Source organism: Saccopteryx bilineata, chromosome 2 (genome assembly GCF_036850765.1).
Source record: "Saccopteryx bilineata isolate mSacBil1 chromosome 2, mSacBil1_pri_phased_curated, whole genome shotgun sequence".
Classification (NCBI taxonomy): Eukaryota; Metazoa; Chordata; class Mammalia; order Chiroptera; family Emballonuridae; genus Saccopteryx; species Saccopteryx bilineata.
This window is the reverse complement of record NC_089491.1, coordinates 174,438,595-174,460,200: the sequence shown is the minus strand read 5'-3', so window position 1 is coordinate 174,460,200 and position 21,606 is coordinate 174,438,595. Positions and strand designations below refer to the sequence as shown.

Below are 21,606 nucleotides of genomic sequence, written 5' to 3'. Positions count from 1 at the left end.
AATATATTTAGAGAGTTGTGCAACTACTACCATATTCTAATTTTAGAACATTTTTGACACTTCTGTTATCACCTTCCTATTCTTACCTCCTTCCAGTCACTGTCAATCACTACTCTGCTTTCTATCTCTATCAATTTATGTATTCAAGCCATTTCATGTAAATGGAAATTATATAATATATGGACCTTTGTATCTGGCTTCTTTCACTTAGCATAATGTACTCAAGGTTCATCATGTTAATAACATGTATCAGTATGTCATTCCTTTTTAGCTGAGTGTTATTCTATTGTCTGAATATACTTCATTTAATTTCTCTATTCTTTAGCTGAGGGGTATTTGGGTTTATTCTACTATGGATACTATTATGAATACAAGTCTGCTATAAATGTTCATGTGCAAGTCTTTGTGTGGACATATGTTTTCATTTCCCATGGGTAGGTATCTAGAAGTGGAATAGCTGGGTCATATGGTAACTCTATATTTAACCTTTTGAAGAATTGCCAAGCTGTTTCCCAAAGCAGCTGCACCATTTTACATTGCCATCAGCAGTGAGAGTTTCACTTTCTTCACATCCTCATTGACATTTGTGTTTCAATCATTTTTTTTTTTTTTTTTTTTTTGCATTTCTCTGAAGCTGGAAACGGGGAGAGACAGTCAGACAGACTCCCGCATGCGCCTGACCGGGATCCGGCACACCCACCAGGGGCGATGCTCTACCCACCAGGGGGCGATGCTCTGCCCCTCTGGGGCGCATCGCTCCGCTGCAACCAGAGCCACTCTAGCGCCTGGGGCAGAGGCCAAGGAGCCATCCCCAGTGCCCCGGGCCATCCCTGCTCCAATGGAGCCTTGGCTGCGGGAGGGGAAGAGAGAGACACAGAGGAAGGAGGGGGTGGGGGTGGAGAAGCAAATGGGCGCTTCTCCTATGTGCCCTGGCCGGGAATCGAACCCTGGCACCCTGCATGCTAGGCCGACGCTCTACCGCTGAGCCAACCGGCCAGGGCCTCAATCATTTTTATTGTAGCCATTCTAGTAGATGTGAAGTCTACTAGATTCACATCTCATTAATTTACAATGAGAAATTATGTTGACTAATTATGTTGACTATTTTCTTCTATGTTTATTGGAAGTTCATGGAGGTTTTCTTATACATTGACCATTCTTAATTGGGTTACTTGTCTTTTTATTTATTGATTTGTTACAGTTCTTTATTTATTCTAAATATTAACCTCTTATCATATACTTGATTTGCAAATACTTTCTCCCATTCTTTGAGTTTTCTTTTTGCTTTTTTGATGGTGTCATTTGAAACACAAATATTTTTAATTTTAATGTCATTCAGTTTCTTTTTTTATTCAGCACTTATGTCTTCGGTGTTATAACTAAAAACATCATTGCTTAACCTAAGGTCACAAAGATTTATTTCTATATTTTTCCTGAGTGTTTTATACTTTTAATTCTTTAATTGCGGTCTGTGACCAGTTCTGACTTAATTTTTGTATATAGTGTAAGAGCAGGGTCCAACTTCATCCTTTGCATATAAGTATCCACTTGTCCCTGTGTCATTTGCTGAAAACATTATTCTTTGCCTATTGAATTGTCTTGGCAATTTATATCTTTTTTTTTTTTTTTTGTATTTTTCTGAAGTTGGAAACGGGGAGGCAGTCAGACAGACTCCCGCATGTGCCCGACCGGGATCCACCCAGCATGCCCACCAGGGGGTGATGCTCTGCCCAGCTGGGGAGTCGCTCTGTTGCATCCAGAGCCATTCTAACACCTGAGGCAGAGGCCATAGAGCCATCTTCAGCGACCTGGCAAACTTTGCTCCAATGGAGCCTTGTCTGTGGGAGGGGAAGAGAGAGACAGAGAGGAAGGAGAGGGGGAGGGGTGGAGAAGCAGATGGGCGCTTCTCCTGTGTTCCCTGACCAGGAATCAAACTTGGGACTCCTGCGTGCCAGGCTGATGCTCTACCACTGAGCCAACTGGCCAGGGCCGGCAATTTATATCTTAATCATAAATATGGGCATTTATTTCTGAAATCTCGGTTATTTTTTCATCGCTCTGTCTTACACCAATAGTGTTTTTTTTCATTGAATTGATTGAGGTGACATTGGTTAATAAAATTATATAGGTTTCAGCTGTACAGTTCTATACTACATCATCTGTACATTATATTGTGAACTCACCACCCCAAATCAAGTCTCTTTCCATCACCATTTATTTCCCTACACCCCTTCTTCTACCTCCTCCACCTCCTTTCCCTCTGCTAGTCACCATACCGTTGTCTGTCTATGCCAGTAGTCTTGATTATGGTGTAATTAAAATTTTAATTTATTCTTTGAAATATGAACTTATTAAAAACATATTTTTAAACTTTCAAGTTTTTAAAAACTTACTTTAATATCCAGTTTTATTGTATTGTGGTCACTTAAGCTTTAATTTATAATTTTATTGCATTGTAGTAAAAAAAAGATAAGAATTTCATAAGATATAGAACCTAATGTATACAGTCATCCCTCACCATATCGCAGTTCACTTTTCACGGTCTCACTGTATCATGGATTTTTTAAATTGTATATATCTAATTTTGTATTGCGAATTTTTCGCTGTATCATGGGATTTTGCAGTATATAGGTATTTTTATATATTTATTGTTTAATTATTTTGCAGCAAAATAAGTGTGGGAAAGGTTTATAAAAGTGTGGGGAAATTTTATAAAGCCTTAAAATATATATAAATAATAAAATAAATATAAGGTTGCTACTTTGCAGAGTTTCACCTACTGTGGGGGGTTCTGGAACCTAATCCTCGCAATAGGCAAGGGACTACTGTAGTTATTTTGGCTTATGAATTTAATATTTAGAACTGTCTTGTCCAATATAGTAACCACTAGCCACATGTGAGTAGCTCAAAATGTGGCCAATGTGACCGAGGAACTGAATCTTTAATTTTATTTAACATTTTCATCACCCTCAAAATCCTCTTCATGCCTACTTGCAATCATTCCCCTTCCCACTCTTACCCCAGGCAACCACTAATCTGCTTCTGTCTCAGTCATTTTGCTAATTCTGGACATTTCCCATAAATTGAATAATACAACTGTAGTCTTTTATATCTGACTTTTTCACTTTAACAGAGTGCTGTTTTTGAGGTTCATCCATGTTGTAGCATGTACCTATACTTTGTTTCTTTCACTGCTGAATGGCACTCCAATGTATGAATGTATCACATTTAATTTATGCATTTACCAGTTGATGGGTATTGTATCAATTTTATTTAATTTTAATTAATTTAAATATGGAAGCAGGTAAAATATTTTTCCTTGGAGTACAACTTCATGGCATAGGCAGAACTACATTTCTCTTTACCCTTCGGAAAGGCTGTATGTATCGGTATATGAGATGAGATGTACTGTGGTATATGATACACACTGAATTCTAAAGACTTGGAATCATAAATAGGTTTAAAGAAATAAAGTGGAAGATTGAGAGGATGAAGAACAGAGACTATTTCCTGACCTGTGGTGGCGCAGTGGATAAAGCGTTGACCTGGAAATGCTGAGGTCGCCGGTTCGAAACCCTGGGCTTGTCTGGTCAAGGCACATATGGGAGTTGATGCTTCCAGCTCCTCCCCCCTTCTCTCTCTGTCTCTCCTCTCTCTCCCTCTCTGTCTTTCTCTCTCCCTCTCTCTCTCCTCTCTAAAAATGAATAATAATAAAAAAAAGAGCAGAGACTATCAAAATAAATCTGAAAGATTCACAAAGTGACAATATACAGTTTCTAGAACTGTGGAGAAAGGCATTAAAAATTCAGCTCTGAATGCCTCCAGCAAGAACGGCACCCCTGTATTTTCAGCCAACACTGTGCTTTTTGCGTGTATCCTCTCTTCTCATCCTCATGGCGCCCGGTGAGGTGGGGGCTGTGGTCTGTTACCATTTTGCACTTGAGGAAACTAAGGCTCAGAGAGCACAGCTTGTCCAGTCCCAAGCTATTAAGTAGAAAAGCCGGATTTGACCCCATTCTGACTTCAGTCCATGTGTTTATCCATCATAGATTAATGGAAAATTTACCAGGAATGCTAACAAGATTCACGTTTGGTAGTAGCCTGGCTGTTAGGTTTAAGGAACAGTTGAAGGGATGAACAGAGCAGGAGGGACAAGGGGATGACTTGGTAAAAATGAGAGGTCTCTTTTCTCTAAATGGCAAGTTATTTCACATACTACACCTGCCCACTAAAGAAGTCACTCTTTCAGAAGACTTTCCTGTAAAAATGGGGCCTAAGCTCTGCCCCCTAATTGCTGAGACATAGCTCAAGACAAAACCCTTGTTCTTCGGAGGCAGGTCCCACAGAGCTTGGCAGCACCCCCAGCCCAGCTGCATGATAAGATAAGACGCACCAAGGGACCTGGGGAACGGAGCTAGCCTGTTGACGCCCCAGTGCTCCCTCAGTGACCTCTGTCCACAGCAGATACCATCCCTCCAGGGACTCAGGCTCAGTCAAGAGGCCTCTGGTTTTAAGACCAGCTTTTACGGAGCTCCGATAACAGTGCCTTCCAGAGGCTTCTGCAATCAGAATCGTCCCCAGTACCCTGACCAAGGTAACAGACGAGTCAGCATTCAGTCTCAGGCTGGGGAGTCTTAGCAGTGATGACTGAGAGAAAGAAAGGACCTTGTGTCATGAGTGCCGACAAGCCCAGGTTGCTGACGTGTGTGGGGCTGGGCACGGTAAGAGTGACAGGGCTATAAATATTTTTGCCCCAGCAGAGTGCTGCCAGCAAGCCGAGGTGAGGGGTCATGCCACTGGAACCTTGCTAAGGGCTAAACTCCAACAGCCAAAGGACCTAAGGCTGCCTTCACTGTTGTTTTACAAAACCCGTGGGAAGGTAAAGGGCCCTAATGACATCCATAGACAGGAGCCAGACAACATGGAGATCCCTACAGCATTTTGAAAAGAGGCATCATCCACCATGATCTCTTTTTTCTCTCCCATCTCCCTGTAATCTTAATCATGAGGCATTGTTCACCACCTGCTTGGAAGTGATGTTGTCCCAGGTTATGCTCAACAGTGAGCATCACTCAGAGAGGACTTTTGCCCCTGACAGGCTTCTAAAGGCCCTGGTGGAATGACCCCAGAAGACCATTGTCACTGGCACCAGGCAAACAGACACGTGCAGAAGATGGCCAAAGGTGTCCCTCACTTTACACAAGAGCTGCGTTCCTGGAAAGTTGCTCATTAACTGAATCCTACTGGGGCTGCAACTCTGAGGGCGGGATTCCAGGCTCTGAGTGCACAGGGGTTGCCGCCCAACCCAAAACACAGGGTGTCATCTTTTACCTGTCCCTTTCCCAATCATTCACCAAGTCCTGATGGTTCTACTTCCTTAGACTATCTTTGGGTGGTCCCATCGCCATACCCACTATCTCTGCTGAGTGTCAGAACCGTTGTGTCGCCCCTGGATGCCTGACTCTTCAGTCCATCTTTTGTGCTGCCGTCTTAGTGAACCTTCTAAAATGCTGCTGCAAGAATGTCGGTCATTGAGGAAAACCTTTTTACTGCTCCCACTGTGCTCATGATAAAGTCTAGTCCCTTATCAGATCTCCTCGTCTGTCGGCTCCCCCCCCCCCCCCCGCACTTCTCTAGCCTTCTGCCTTCCAGCCAAATCCAGTAGTTGCTTTGGTCCTGAGCTCTGAGACCACTGAGTCTCTCCAGAGACTGCCCACACCTTATCTCTCAGGGTCCTGCCCCAGTGGCCCCTCCCCCAGCCCAGGAGGACTGAGCCCAGAACACACTTCTCCCCAGCACCTTCCATTCCTGAGAGCCCCTACTGGATTTGCCATCTGTTTCCCCGACTAGAGAAGAAGTTCCTTGAGGGCAAGAGCTGTATTTATCAGCCTTTGTACCCCTAACTTCTAGCATCAGCCTGGGACACAGCAGGAAAACCTAGTACATCTCGCAGAATAAATGAATAAACAGGGAAGGAGGTTTGCTCTTTATTTATCATATTTAGTTTTATCTTTATTATGTTTTCCCAGATTATAAAAGAATGTTGTGTTAGTTGTCCAAAATTAAAATTGGGACAATAAATAACTTAGAAAGGAAAAGTCCTTACTGTCACATAAATTCCTTCCATATTTTTCCTATGCTTACACTAATGCATAGTAATACAAAATAGATACACTGAATATTTTGTTTAGTTTTTACCAATATAAGATCATATCATATACATAATGACTTTGCCCTGACTCAATACATTTTATATATCTTCCCATATTTATGCATAGGAATCTATCTCATTCTTTTTTAAGACATATATACTATAGTGTTTCATTGTGTGGATGAAATGCACTTTGATGATCATTCTCAGTAGGAAAAACTCCCAGAAGTAGACCTATTAGGTAAATTGATCAGAATGTTTAAAATTTTAATAAATAATTGCCAAATTCTCCTTAAAAAGTAGTGTAACACGGATACATTGGCAATAATTTACCCTTCCATTCCCACCAAGTGTGTGAAAATGCTTGTTTATTCTACATCTTCACCACCAATGAGTATTATCAGTCAATTAAATCTTTGCCAGTTTAATAGGAAACACACAATATAGCATTCTCCAGTGGCTTGTTTGTTCATATTCTCTATTTTCTATTGAGTTCACTTTAAAGACCTCAACGTATACCAGGGAAATCAGTCTTTTGTCCTGTGTGTTGCATTTTTTCCCTTAGTTGTTTCTGTCTGACACTGTGGTATGTGACAGTGTAGGGAGTGGCTAGAGCAAAGAATGTGAAGGCAGATTATGTAATAATCCTGGTTTGTCTCTAATTCACTAGCTGAATGATCATGGTTAGTCATTTAACCTCTGGTTCCACACCTAAAAACTGAGAAATAAGAACAGCACTTAACTCATGGGATTATTTTGAGAATGAAATGAGTTAACTCGGGTGTAGCACTTGACATGAAATAAATTTTATAGGGGTATATGCTATTATTATTATTATTATCATTGTTATACATTCAAAGAGTTTTAATTTTCATGCAGTCAAATTTATCAATCTTTTATGGCTTCTGGATTTCAGGTCATGCTTCTAAAGGTTTTCCTCTAAGATGAGAGAAATATTCACCAAGGGTGTTGTTTAAAGATGCCTGTGGCCCTGACCAGGCAGTGGCACAATGGATAGAGCATCAGACTGGGACGCACAGGATGCAGGTTCAAAACCTAGAGGTTGACAGCTTGAGTGTGGGCTCATCTGGTTTGAGCAAAGCTCACCAGCTTGAACCCAAGATAGCTAGCTGGCTTGAGCAAGGGTCACTCGGTCTGCTCTAGCCCCCCCCCCCACTCCTAAAGGCACATTTGAGAAAGCAGTCAATGAACAACTAAGGAGCCACAACAAAGAATTGATGCTTCTCATCTCTCTCCCTTCCTGTCTGTCTGTCCCTATCTGTCCCTCTCTCTGTCTCTCTCTCTATCTCTGTCACACACACAGAAAAAGATACCTGTGGGAAATCCATTTGCATTAGGGACCTCCCTCCATCCCCCACTTTCCTGCCCTGTAAATTAATTTGTCTGTTCACACACCAGGATTATTATTTTTTTTTCTTTTCATATGTCCATTTTTAATACAATTTAAACAGAACCTTTTTATAAATTTGGGCTTCTATCCAATCCTTCAAATTTCCTTAGGAGAAATTAAGTAATGGAAGCAAGCAACACAAGATTATAACCACAAGCAACTGTACTTTAAACATGATTATCAATTTTAAGGGACAGAGTCACTTGAATGTTTTGTAATACCAAACTTAAACACAATTGGTTATTAAAACTGCAATTCATCCCCCTGACATTTCTAAAAGTTGGTGTTATTTCTGCATGGACATGTTAATATATTAAATTAAGCCAAGAGGCCCTGGCCGGTTGGCTCAGCGGTAGAGCGTCGGCCTGGCGTGTGGGGGACCCGGGTTCGATTCCCGGCCAGGGCACATAGGAGAAGCGCCCATTTGCTTCTCCACCGCTCCCCTCCTTCCTCTCTGTCTCTCTCTTCCTCTTCCCCTCCCACAGCCAAGGCTCCATTGGAGCAAAGATGGCCCGGGCGCTGGGGATGGCTCCTTGGCCTCTGCCCCAGGCGCTAGAGTGGCTCTGGTCGCGGCAGAGCGACGCCCCGGAGAGGCAGAGCATCACCCCTGGTGGGCGTGCCGGGTGGATCCCAGTCGGGCGCATGCGGGAGTCTGTCTGACTATCTCTCCCCATTTCCAGCTTCAGAAAAATACAAAAAAAAAAAAAATAGTGTTCCATTTACACACAATAATAAAATAAAAAAAATAAATAAATTAAGCCAAGATTGTTAAAGACTGACAAAGTTCTACCATTCTATTTTAAAAAACAAAGATTTTTAGAAACAAAACAAAACAAAATACAAATTAGTTGCTTCATGTTACATCTCACAACCATTGTTAAATGCTTTCTTTCTACAGAGACAGGGTCCTTTTTGTCACAACTGTAATTATTTACTGCTAGATGTTTAAAATTACATGGGCTAGTGTTCGACTGAAACTTCTTGAAGGTGACATCTGGAGGTTTTCTCAGTTTCAATCTAAAGTGTGCCAGGTCCTCTTCCTAGAACCACACTTGCAGGGGAAGGGAAGAGAGAGGAAATCACAGATCAAGTTCTTAAGATAGTTTCACTCTCTTCGTGGCTTTCTGTTTCTTGGTGATCTGTTCAAAATTTCATCCTCCTCTGCTTTAGATTTCCTGTCTTCATCCTCTTGACTGAGAGTATCACCATCTTCTTCAGCATCACTTTTTTGCTTCTCTTCAAGTTTCTCTTCACTTTCCTCCTCCTCATCTCCCTTGTCTCTTTCTTCTTCCTTCTCTTCTTCCTCCTTCACATCTGACTGAGGAGCATCAGTCTTCTTATACTCCATGGGACTGGACTGTTTCTCGGCAGCCCCATCAGCAGCTTTCTTCAGACCCCAACCATCACTGGCCCAATCATCAGCTACTCTTTGATCGCCACAAATGATGAAGTTGTCAAAAAAGATGTCCGATGGCCTGACCTGTGGTGGCACAGTGGATAAAGCGTCGACCTGGAAATGCTGAGGTCACCGGTTCGAAACTCTGGGTTTGCCTGGTCAAGGCACATATGGGAGTTGATGCTTCCAGCTCCTCCCCCCTTCTCTCTCTCTGTCTCTCTCCTCTCTAAAAACAAACAAAACAAAACAAAAAAAAAAATAATAAAAAAGCAGAAGTGTTTTAAAAAAAAGATGTCCGAGGTCATGGACCACAGTTCCAAACCAATAGCACTAAAAGGAGTCATTTTGAAAGGTTCCAGATCTTCAAAGAAATCTGGATTTGGTATTTTCCGGGGTTTCCAGATTCCCTGGTAGTTAGGATTGTCATTCATGGGGGGCTTCCATTTGCCCTTATAATTAGGGTTGTCAATCATAGGCCGCTGCCAGACACCACAACCATGGCCTGGCTCACACTTAGGGTTGGCAATCTGAGGAGCCTCCCATTCTCCATCCACGTCTTCATCCCAATCCTCTGGCTTTTCTGCATCTGGATCAGCTACATATTCAGGCTCATCATCTAACCAGCCTTCAGGTTTTGTGGCTTCCTCATCGGGAATCTTAGCAGGGGCATCTTCATCCCAGTCATCTGGTTTGACAGCATCAGGATCTGGTATTTTTGGTCTTTTATCCCAATCCTCAGGTTTCCGGTCTTCTGGGTCCTCAATTTCACGTGAAGGATTTATAGGAGGAGTCATGTCATTCAGCAGATTTCCACTGTTCACAAGAGATTGGTCCACCAATATTTCAAAACTGTTATCTGGATTCAAAATTAATGTATAAAAGATGTGTTTTCTTATCAGTAAAATAGGTCTTCAGATCTGCATCTGGCCTCTTAGCGTGCTTTTCTTCATATATGCCAGTTTTGGGGTTTTTGTGGCGGAAGATGAAGTGCAATTTATAGTCCTCTCCACATTTATCTGGACCAAACATGATTGTATAAGGGGTCTTGTCATGGAACTGGTCCAGGTTGAGTTCTGGGCTTTTGGAAAGCAGTTTCACATAGGCACCACCACATTCTATTCCATTTTGGAAATTAACCTCATACTGAACAATGAGAGGCTTGGTATCAAATAGGAAGGGCTTGTTCAATTTAGCAGAGATGGCATGATGCTTGGCCCGAGACATCAATACAAGTCCTTTGTCACCTGGAAGCTTTGTTTCCTTCATTTCATCAACCTCCCATTTTCCATCATATTTGGCAATTTCATCATTAGTGTCATCTTTCTCGGCTTTGGATAAAATCCACCCTGAAAGAGTTCCTCTGTCAAAGGAATCAGCAAAATACACTTCCCCTGTTGGAACTGGAGCTTCGTAGGTTACCTTTGGAGATGGAGGAGTGCTGATTTCTGGTTTCGGTTTTGAGTCTTCTACCTCTTCAATGACATCATCAAGGTCATCCTCAATATCAATCACATCATCGTCATGGCCCTCATGAGCTTGAATGACAGCAGTTCCAAGAACCAGTAGCACACATAGCAACCACTTCTCTTCCATCATCTGGCCCTATGCTGCAGTGGAGAAGCGAGCAGAGGAGGCCCTACCGTCATGTGCCACAGAACCAAGAGGCAGGATTATTTTTTAAAGGGGAGACCTACCTGGTTTATGTCATGGGCAAGGACTAGGTAAGGTTGCCTTTGTGGCTCACTGGTTGGGAAATGGGCTGTGCTAGCTAGAGTTTCATGTGTAGGGAGTGGGCCTGTGCAGGTCACCCTCTCCCTCCATAAACTACACAACTTCTACCTGTCGGTAAGCGCCAGTACCACGCCACGGTTCCTACTCTGAAGGAGTTCACAGCCTAATGAGACAACGGACTAGTCATCAGAGGGAAGGTGTCATTGAAGGCCTCGTGGTGAAAGTAACATCCTGGATGGAAGGAAGAGCTTACTGGGTGGATGGCAAGGAGGAGCACAGAGGACATTCCAGACAGTGAGGACAGGGTATTCAGACACTACTCTACAAATATGTACCTGCCGACAGTGTGTCTCCACAGGCTCCCTTTGCTTACCCTTAATATGCAGCCTCAGCTTGTGTCCTTAAGCAGCTGTACAAAGGACACACACATGCAAACCTTCTGTCTTGTACAACTGAAAGATCTGACACCCTCAGGGCACATTTTGGCGGCTGATACCTGGGGTTGTTCTTGCCTAGGCAGCTACACTGTGGGTTCAGCCTAAATTCATTGCCGGGCTCATCCTGAACCTGCTTCCGACAGGGGGTACAGCTTCCTGCCGGGTCTCAACCTCCATGTTTGCAGTCCCACCCTGTATCCTCAACCTTGACTCCTGATTCTCCCTATTTAAGACCCACCCTCCCTAGTTCTTTTGTTGGCTCAGGTCAGTACTCGACTCTAATCCTCTTTAACCCCAACAGAGATATGCTGTAGGAAGGGTTGAGCTTCCTACCCTGACAGGTGTTGGTAGCAGGATTAGAAATTGCCCCCTGGCACCAATGGTGTCCCTTTGGCCTTGTTTTCCCCCAGACATTGACATGGGCTCCCCTCCATCCCTGGCAATTCTATCATCTGCTCACAAGGTTAAAGGTTTAGAGGTGGGAGGGTATGCCACTCTTACACTCAAGAGCCCTGTGAGGTAGAGAACAGAGGTCCCCCATCACAGGGCTATGGAGGGCAGTACTGGCACGGAGAGTCCATATCACCGAACCAGGCTCTGCTCAGACTCCAGAGGAGGCTGGAGAGATTGATGCTCCCATTTTATCGCTGCAGGAATGAGGTCCAGCAAAAAGTGTTTGCTCTGATTGAACTGAGGGGGAAAGACCCCCAAAATGTCCTTGTGTCCCACAGTTCACCATGGGTGAGGCCGGGCTGGGCGGGGCCTGGCTGCTCAGGAGTTCTCACCTCTGCTGAACTGGACTTTGCCTTGCAGTAAATAGTCACAGGGACAACAGGGGTCAGCTGTCAGGCAGGGGGCCCAGAGGGAATGGGTGCCAGGTGGCAGGATCAGGCTGTATAAGATTGACCCCAGAGAGCAACTGGATGGCTGTTTGGTGGCCTTGGAGGGCTCGTGCTGCTAAATTTTTAGTAAGAGAATAAGGACACAGCAGTGACCAATAGTGCTTTGTTCCCCCGGGGCCTTACCCCAGGCTGTAGAAAAGGTGCACCCAGTATGGTTTGGGCCAGTGGCTAAGGGCAGGGCCAGACCGCCTGCCTTTCTTTCCTCCTTCTCTCTTTTCTGAGAACACACTACTGATCAGATACAGTGGTAGGCGAGAAGGAAGATTTTCCAGGGGCTCTGACCTTCCAGAAAGATGGTAAAGTACAAGTGCTAAACAGCGGCTTGCAAAACAACGCAGTGGCTAAGAGTTTGTGTTCGGGCCACAGGCAGACTGGGGTTCAGTGCTTGAGTCCCCAGTCTCTAGCTATGTGACCTCAGGCAAATTACTTAATCTCTCTACAGTTCCCCTTGTGCCGGCACATGGTAAATACTGAATAAACGCAGTTATTAAGAGAGGCTGTGAATTTGGGAGAATTCAACAGATTCAGCACCTGATGTGGATCTGCTTCTGGCAAGTGTGACATCCCTTTGTGTGTATGGACAAGACTGCACACCAGCTCCGTGCAATAATGGGGGAGGGGTGGGATTCTCTCATTTTACAAAAGAGGAAGCTGAGAAGCACAGAGGTTGTGTGATCTGCTGGAGGCACCAAGAGAAGAAATGACAGCTAGACTCAGTTCAGACCCCTTGACCCCGAGTGCAATGCCAGCCATCTGCACAGCCTCGTTTTCCCCAGTTCCTGGTCCATGACATCAGGGCCGCTGCTCAGACTGCAGGAGCTGGGCTGGGAGAACGTGGGGTTTGCCCTTCACCACTGCTTTCAAGTCCTGAGGGAGGAGGGGAGAGCAGGTGTGAGGACCCAGGCAGAATCTGCTGGGCCAGGACGGGAGAGCAGGGGACTCCCAGGGCTGGGGCCATGAGGCGATCCTGGCAGGTTGCTTCCGAGCCCAGGCCCCAGGCCTCTTCGGACTGGCTCAAGCGAGCCAGGGACATCTGCTGCAGAGCTGGCTGACCCTTGAGTGCTGTTGTCACCTGGCTGTGGCATGAGGACTTCTCTCTCTCTTGATTTCACCTGGCTGGGAGCTGCACAGCCGGGTGTCTTCCAGTGAGTATAGCAGCTTCTCTTCATTTGCTGGCTGTCTCGTCTGTGCCAGGACCCAGACACTGCCAACCACAAGAACCGTACAAACGTGCACACATGCACATGTGTGCACACACACGCACACTAATGCTGTGCTGAAGTACTGAAGGGAGTCGAGAGCCCATAATACATGTAAGAGAGCCACTTACTGGGACCCCCCCGAGGGCTCCATATAAGAGGGCCATAGAGCACACTTCACCATGGTCTTATCTCTTAAGCTCCTTCTGAATAAATTCAGGGAGTGACATCATTCATTTATTCAGCATGCCAGGCTAGGTGCCAGACTCGGATATAGCAGAGAACAGGACAGATCAAGTCCTTGTTCCTGTGAAGTTTATCTACTGGGGTACAATTGAAAAGGCCTTTTTAGCTCCTGGCTTCTCCCTTTATACACTTTGTTCTCTGCTAAGCCATGTCATTTTAGAGCAGGGGTCTCAAACTTGCGGCCCACTGAACAATTTTGTGCGGCCCGCAGACTAATCCACGAAGTTCAAAATATTTTGGATAAAATTAAGTAAGCCTAGGGGCCTACTTATATTTTTCATTTCTCTAGCATCCTAGCTAGATATTAGCTTAGTTAACAGCAGTTGTGATGCGAACTACAGTTTCTGGTCATTTTGTGACACTGAGTAAACTGCATGTACGATTGTGCTTGTTGTACTGATTTTTTTTTTGTTTTCAACTGCAGTGAGAAAAGTGTTGCGTAACAGTTGCCTTTTGTAGACCTAGTGCAGCCCACTGAATGGCTGTGATCTTGCTCTGCGGCCCACATGCTAAGTTGAGTTTGAGACCCCTGTTTTAGAGGATTAGGGCAACAGGAATACAGGGAAGGCAGGGATCTTTGTCCTGGATGCCTAGCACATGGTAGGAACTGAAAACATGTTTGCTGAAGTGAACTGAGCAGAAATCTTGGCAGGCTCTCTGCAGGGCTGGGTGGAGTAGGAAATTCACCACCTTCCCTTTCTCCTGCCTTTGTGTCAGGTATGATCTATTTCATGAGGTCTCCTCACCTGGGCTGTAGCCAAAGATTGTGGACACAGTTCTTATTGCTTCTTAGTCTAACTGTCTGAAATTCCAAGAAAATGATCCGTGCCTTTTGGAAATGTATAATCTAATAGGGACAGATGAAAACTTATACACACCATTATGTAGAACGTTGATATTTTGTGTTATGATTAATTGTTCTGAAAGTCATTTTTACTACCTGTGTTTAGGCCTCCTATGTGGAATTAGATTCCAACACAAAATCTAAGATTCTATAAAACCTACCCCCCACCCCGGTCAAAAAAAACCCAACACCCCAGTAAATGCTTCTGAGTGAAGACATGAGGAGGAATCAAGCTCTTATAAAGAGACCCATGATCAGCAGCTGGGGAACAACAGGCACTGGGGAGACAAGCTGCTGGAGCAGGCTGGCTGCTGGTGCAGAACACTGAACGCCGCCCTGGTTGGAGGGCTTGGTTGGTTACAGCGCCATCCCCAGATGCAAAGGTTGCTGGTTTGATCTCTGGTCAGGGCACATTCAGAAACAGATCAATGTTCCTGTCCCTTTCTCTCTCCTTTCCTGTCTCTCTAATATCAACTTTTAAAAAAGTAAAAATACTGAATACTGTTTAGTAGAAAGGTGTCCACCTTTGAGTTTACACAGCCTGAGTGGTTAAGGACACAGCCTCCAGAGCTTGCCTGGGAAAAATTCAGAATTGTTCTGAGCCTTGATTTTCTCATCTGTAAAATAGGCATTGTTAAAATAATTCAATGACAAAATCCATGTGAACATGTCTAGCATTGAGCTTAGACAAAGTAAGCACTCACAGCTACTGCGATTTGGCAGAATGGTGTAGACCAGGGGTCCCCAAAGTTTTTACACAGGGGGCCAGTTCACTGTCCCTCAGACCGTTGGAGGGCCAGACTATAAAGAAACTATAAACAAATCCCTATGCACACTGCACATATCTTATTTTAAAGTAAAAAAACAAAACGGAAGTAGTACTGTATGTGAGTGATGCCGTGCTTTGCGGCCCGGCATTCGCATCCTGTGCTCCTCTCACTGACCACCAGTGAGAAGAAGTGCGGTGGGACCGGATAAATGGCCTCAGGAGGCCATATGCAGCCCACGGGCCGTAGTTTGGGGACCCCTGGTGTAGACTGATGGCCCTTAGACTTGAGCTTGCATCAGAACTACCTGGAGGGCTTGTTAAAACACGAATGGCTGGGTTCCACCCAGGTTTCTGATTCAGTAGGTCTAGGGTAGAACCTGAGAATTTTCATTTTTCTTAGAAAATGTTTTATTTATTGATTGATTTGAGAGAGAGAAAGAAACATTAACTTATTGTTCCATCTATTCATGCATCCATTTGTTGGTTCTTGTATGTGCCCTGATCAGGGATCAAACCCCACAACCTATCAGGTGATGCTCCAACGAACTAAGCTACCTGGCCAGGGCTAGCATTTCTAATAAGTTCCCAGGTAATGCTGTTGATGCTGCAGCTTCAGAAACCACAACTTAAGAACTACTGGTATACAGAAAAAAGTAAATATAGGTTTAGGCCCTGGCCAGGTGGCTCAGTGGATAAAGCATCATCCCAGCATACAGAGGTTGTGGTTTTGATCCTGGGTCAGGGCACATCCAAGAAACACTGAGAGCATATCTAAGTGGAACAACGAGTTGATGCTTTTCACTCTCTCTCCCCTCCTCTATTTCCTCTCTCTCTCTCTCTCTCTCAAATAAATGAATATATATATATGAATGTGTATATATATATATATATATATATATATATATTTTTTTTTTTTAAGAATCTAGGTCTAGGGTTTTGACACTGGAACCATCCCTTGGTATCTGCTGACCCTGTGCAGGTTATCTCTTTGAACCTCACTGTCCTCACTTGTAAAAGGGAACTTTTAATACCCACTTCATGGGGCATGCCTGGCGTACAGCATTATTATTATTTAGGTACTATTGTTGAAATTTTAGCTCAATTTGTTGGCCCCTGAAAGATGAGGCAGATTACAGTGTGCTGAGATGGGGCTGGTGGGCTTGGGGCATGCCGCTGAGAGCCCAAAGTGGGGTCTAGAGCAAAAACTCCCAGGAGCAAGGTGCTATTTGGAAAGTACTCTTGTTTAAGGTGTGTATTGGGAGAGAGCAGAAAAATTCTTTGGAAATTTCTATGTAACAAATCCATGATTAACTTTGGACCCCATCAAATGAGAGTTTCCTAAAAGCCACTGACATGATGACCTCTGCCAAGGGAGGTGGAAAATGCTTCCTAAAGAAGAGCAAGCAGATCCCATGGGGTTCCTATCACAACCCTTAAGCCTTCCCGTCCCTCCTGTACACACTCTGTTTTCATTTCTGTATAGTCCCCTTTTGTTAGAGAGAAACCCTGTCGACCTCCTGGATTCATAAAGGGGTCCAAGCACTTGGTGTTACTGGCCCCTGGCAGGTTGAGCTCACCCAGGGCCCGCGGGACGGGTTCCTGGGGGCCCCCTGGTGGACGACAGAGGCACTGTAGATTTTCCCAGGTGGCAGCTGCTCCCACCTGCCCTGAATGTGCAGCGTCTGTGAAGCCGGGTTTGCAGCCTGGGGCAAGGGCTGGAGCCTCCTAGCAAGACTGTACCCAGGGCTCTGAGGAGATTTCTGGGTTGTTTGAATGTTATTATGGAATAGCACGCAAAAAACACTCCACCCAAGGTGGATTAGAGACTGTTGACTTTTAAGGGCGAGATACACACTGCTCTTGGCACTGGATGGCTGCAGTCAGAGCACATGCCCCAGACAGAGGCCTCCAGGGTCTGAGCCTTTGCAAGTTTTGGCTTAAAGACCAGTGACTGCTTCCAGCCTGAGTCATGCATTCCCTGAGGCAGGACAACAGGGGAGAAAGGGCTATTTATGGGCCAGGGGCTTTTATTTTATTTTATTTTTGTTGTTTTTTTTTTGTTTTTTTTCTTCTGAAGTTGGAAATGGGGAGGCAGTCAGACAGACTCCCGCATGCGCCCGACCGGGATCCACCCGGCATGCCCACCAGGGGGCGATGCTCTGCCCATCCAGGGCATCGCTCTGTTGCTACCAGAGTCATTCTAGCGCCTGAGGCAGAGGCCACAGAGCCATCCCCAGCACCCGGGCCATCTTTGCTCCAATGGAGCCTCGGCTGCGGGAGGGGAAGAGAGAGACAGAGAGGAAGGAGAGGGGGAGGGGTGGAAAAGCAGATGGGCGCCTATCCTGTGTGCCCTGGCCGGGAATCGAACCTGGGACTTCTGCACACCAGGCCGATGCTCTACCACTGAGCCAACTGGCCAGGGCCCAGGGGCTTTTATTTTAAAAGCAAAGATTCACTATCCAAACCCTGCTCCCCTCACCCAGAAGCCATCGGCCTGAAATCTCATCCTTAAAGACCTTTTCTTTTGCCCTTTTGGAAAAATCTTCTTAACTCTTTAAAAAAAAAAAAAGTCAATAATTTATCATGTACCTAAATGTGGAAGGCACTGAGGTAGGCACCACGGGGACCTGGGAATACAGAAGACAGAGTCCCTGCAGGAAAGGAGGAGTGATGGGCCGCTAGCGACGTCTAAACAAAGGTCTCGTAGCATGAAGCAGGGCAGCCTTTGCACAGGGCCTGGGTGGAAGGTAATGGGACAGGATCTAGAAGGAAGATGAGGCTTCCTTAGGGGCGGGGGTAGCATGGGGAAGAGAGGCCTTAGGTGCTGGGGTGAAGGGTGGGGTGTGTTCAGGGAATAGTGAGTCATCTGGTGTGGCCCAGTACTGCTGAGCATCAGGGAGCCTGGCACGGGCAGAGCCCTGAGGAGGGTTAGCTCTCTGCCCCGTCCCGGAGGGAGGAGGAGCAGATATCCTGCTAGAGGGGTGGGTGGAGGTCAGTTAGGCGTCTACACTGCCCAGTCACAGAAGAGCCCAGGGAGAGCCAGTGCAGGTGGGCTTGTCTGTGAATTCTCTCTGACACATAAGCCTGGTGCCACTTGAAGGTGATACTCATGCGGGCGAGAGGAGAGGGGGCCTAATGGGTAGAGAAGAGGCGTTTGAGAGACCAAGGGGCTCGCAGAGAAAACAAAGGACCTTCAAAATTTGGGCTGGTAACAAACTATAGAAATAATCCCTGAATGTACTCTTATTGATCAATGTTACCCTGTTAAATTTAATTTTCTAAATAAAATTAAAAAAAGAAAATTGGGGGCTGGGATAGGCCCTGGATCAGAACACATTATTTATTTATTTATTTATTTATTTATTTATTTATTTATTTGTATTTTTCTGAAGCTGGAAACAGGGAGAGACAGTCAGACAGACTCCCGCATGCGCCCGACCCCGGCACGCCCACCAGGGGCGACGCTCTGCCCACCAGGGAGCGATGCTCTGCCCCTCCGGGGCGTCGCTCTGCCATGACCAGAGCCACTCTAGCGCCTGGGGCAGAGGCCAAGGAGCCATCCCCAGTGCCCGGGCCATCTTTGCTACAATGGAGCCTCGGCTGCGGGAGGGGAAGAGAGAGACAGAGAAGAAGGAGAGGGGGAGGGTGGACAAGCAGATGGGCGCTTCTCCTGTGTGCCCTGGCCGGGAATCGAACCTGGGACCTCTGCACGCCAGGCCGACGCTCTACCACTGAGCCAACCGGCCAGGGCCAGAACACATAATTTAAAATGCCTCTAGACCCACAGGAGGGACTATAATCCTGAGAGATATTTCTCTCATCTCATATTTGTTTTAATATTTTAATTTTTAAAGCACATTCATCCATATTATCTCACTGATCTGTTAACAGTGCTTGTGCTAAAAAGGGCAGGTATTATTTCTATTTCACAGATAGAGAAGGTAAGGTCTGGGTGAGATGAAATGATAACTTCTTCATTATTTTAACCCTTTTATTTTAACCATTGGCCTTTTGGAGGTACAATTTGTTTTTGTTTTAAATTTATTTTTTTTTAGATAGTTCAAACATGCACATGGTTCAAAATTCAAAAGGCACAGATAAAAGTCTCTCTTATGTCAACTCTGTTTTCCCAGGTCACCTCCTACCAGTTTGAACCCAAGCCTCTGACTTTGGGAGCAGTGCCTTGGCCATAGCAGTGCAGGGGCTCCAGGACACACTGCACTGTGAGTTCAGGGAAACCTAATGCCAGTGCCACTGAGGTGGGGGGTTAAATACCTCCTCATAATAAGTATCTATATGTACCCTTATGGGACTACTTAATTGTCCTCTTTCATCTTTAGATTTTTTATCTTTAGATCCTAAACTCCTTGGAGCCAGGGAGTATGTCAACTTCCGGAAGGTATCAGAGTAGGGGTTAAAATGACAGGCTCTGGCACATAGAGAACTGGAATAAAAACTGTGCTTTCTGAGCTTAGGCAAGTTACTCAGGCTCTCTGAGCCTCTGCTTTTGCAATTATGATTACCATGTCCTCACTGCCTCCACAGAGCTGCTGTGAGGAGGAGATAAGATGGCTAGTGTTCTGTGTTTAACCCTATGCTGGGCACAAGGTATGCACTCTGTAACAGGAGCTTTTGTCATTCCCAGTGAGTGCACAGTAGGGCAGCCCAGGTACTCTCGCAAACTTAATTCTGACAGAGGATTAGGGATCTCAGGCACCTAATTAAAAGCAAATTGGCATAGTCAGTCACCCAAATCCATACTCTTCCTGGGCTGGAACCTGACTTTCCCTCATGAGAAACCAGTCTTCTAAAGGCCTGGTTCTTTACCATCTCCTTCTTAAATGAAATTTTCTGGATGGTCAGACATTTTGAGACCAACAGAAGGGCCAATAGGCCAGCTCATTTTCTCTGTAGCCTTGAGTTTATACTGATACACAGGGAGATGTGGCATATGGCTATTCTCAGGGCTGACTAGAATGACTCATTGGAGGGTCACCAATGCCCTGGGGCAAAGTGACTCACTGGATCTGCCCCTGAGCCTGGCTCTGCAGCTGCCTGACCTTTGCCACTCTCAGGGAACTATTCTCAGCCCCTGAGAATTCTTCACACAGAGGAGGAGGCTTCCCTACCCCACATCACTCTTTGTTAGAGAGGACCTAAGAAATCACTTATTCCAGCCCCTCTTTTGTCACAGATAAGTAAAGGAGCCCTGTGATAAGACCAGGCTTGCTCACACACCCACCTTGTAGCAGAGCCAGAATTTGAACCTGGGTTCAGGATGCCTTCTGTGATACTCTCCTGGCTGCCACAAATCCCTACTTCTCAGCCCACTCCTTCCTCAAGGGTACTCACTCACTGTGGCCACGGGCCCCAGGTCCTAAATGCTTCAAGCAGTGATTTCCACGGCCTTCTGGTAAGCCTGTTACTCCTTTGAAATCTCATTTCCAGTAAATGCAAAACTATATTCTTGGAGCTTGTGGTCTCCATTGACCATAGTATCGATAGACAATGTAAAAATTAGCTTGCTTTTCTGTTAAAAGAGGCATTCCTTTCCTAACCAACAAGTTTTGTAAAGAAACAAAAATAGTATAGGCCAACAAGGATTAAGGGATAAGTACAATGGAGCCATCCATGACGTCAAGAGCTGGAATCCACACCTGCATGGGGAACTGGGACTTGGCAAGAGAGTGGTTACCCAGGGAAGTCTGAGCTGGAACCAGAGGGAAGGGTGAGGAAGAGGGAGGGAAATTGTGGTGCTGGGACAGGCTCTGGAGTGGGGCAAAATGCGAAACTGGTGAAGGATGTCTGTTGTGTCCCTAACCCGCTTGGCATTACCCGACACCTAGCATCAACCCCAGATCCCCTTGTTGCCCAGAGCCTCTGCGCTCTGGAAGGGAGCTCTGGGGGGTTGCTTCCATCTCCCCCAAACCCGCCCCTGCTGCAACCTGTTGTCAACCAACGCGCCCCCTCGTGTTCAGGTATCATTCATGGGTTGGCAGGATTTGCATAGGTGGCCTTTCCTCAGTGTGGGTGCATAGGTGCTCAGCGGCTCTGCTGCAGCCTCCTGCGGTCCTCCAGTGAGCATGGAGAGCTGGGCGGGAGGGATGAAGGACAAGGGTACTGAAGGGTAGACAGTCACCGAGAGACACTTCAAATGGGGTGAAATGACAAGAGTTTGGAGTTCTGTCTTTCCTTTGGGGGAGGCATCAAGTCTCACTCAGTCGGTCCATCGTCCTCATCCCTCCAGAGATGGGATTTTCCTCCTGTTTTGTAGATGTGGAAACTGAGGCTGAGGTGCCCAATAGAGGTAGAGCTGGGAGAGAAGCCAGGATGCCTCGTACCTGCAGCCCTTGCTCTGAGGAGCCCGAGAAAGGGCCAGGAGCCGGGCAAGGGCAAGTGGGTGTGCGGGGCCCCGGTGGGTTCTGGCTGAGCGGGCATCTCCGGAGTTGCCCCCGGTCCGGGCGGGGCTGGGGCCAGGGGCAGGCACGGGCGAAGCAGAGTCTCGTGAAATACTAATGAC

The 21,606-nt window shown here is 45.8% G+C and overlaps 2 protein-coding genes across 2 annotated transcripts in view; one reads left to right on the top strand and one right to left on the bottom strand.

The window, feature by feature from the left end:
* NINJ2 (ninjurin 2) overlaps positions 1-21,606 on the top strand; it is a 99,632-nt gene that overhangs the window by 73,852 nt on the left and 4,174 nt on the right. The gene's annotated exons all lie outside the window — the stretch shown is intronic.
* Positions 8,488-10,605, bottom strand: LOC136325010 (calnexin-like). The gene is given in 3 exon segments (XM_066258655.1): positions 8,488-9,027; positions 9,252-9,836; positions 9,838-10,605. Coding segments are annotated over 3 exon segments (1,662 nt in total). The 5' UTR covers positions 10,555-10,605; the 3' UTR covers positions 8,488-8,667.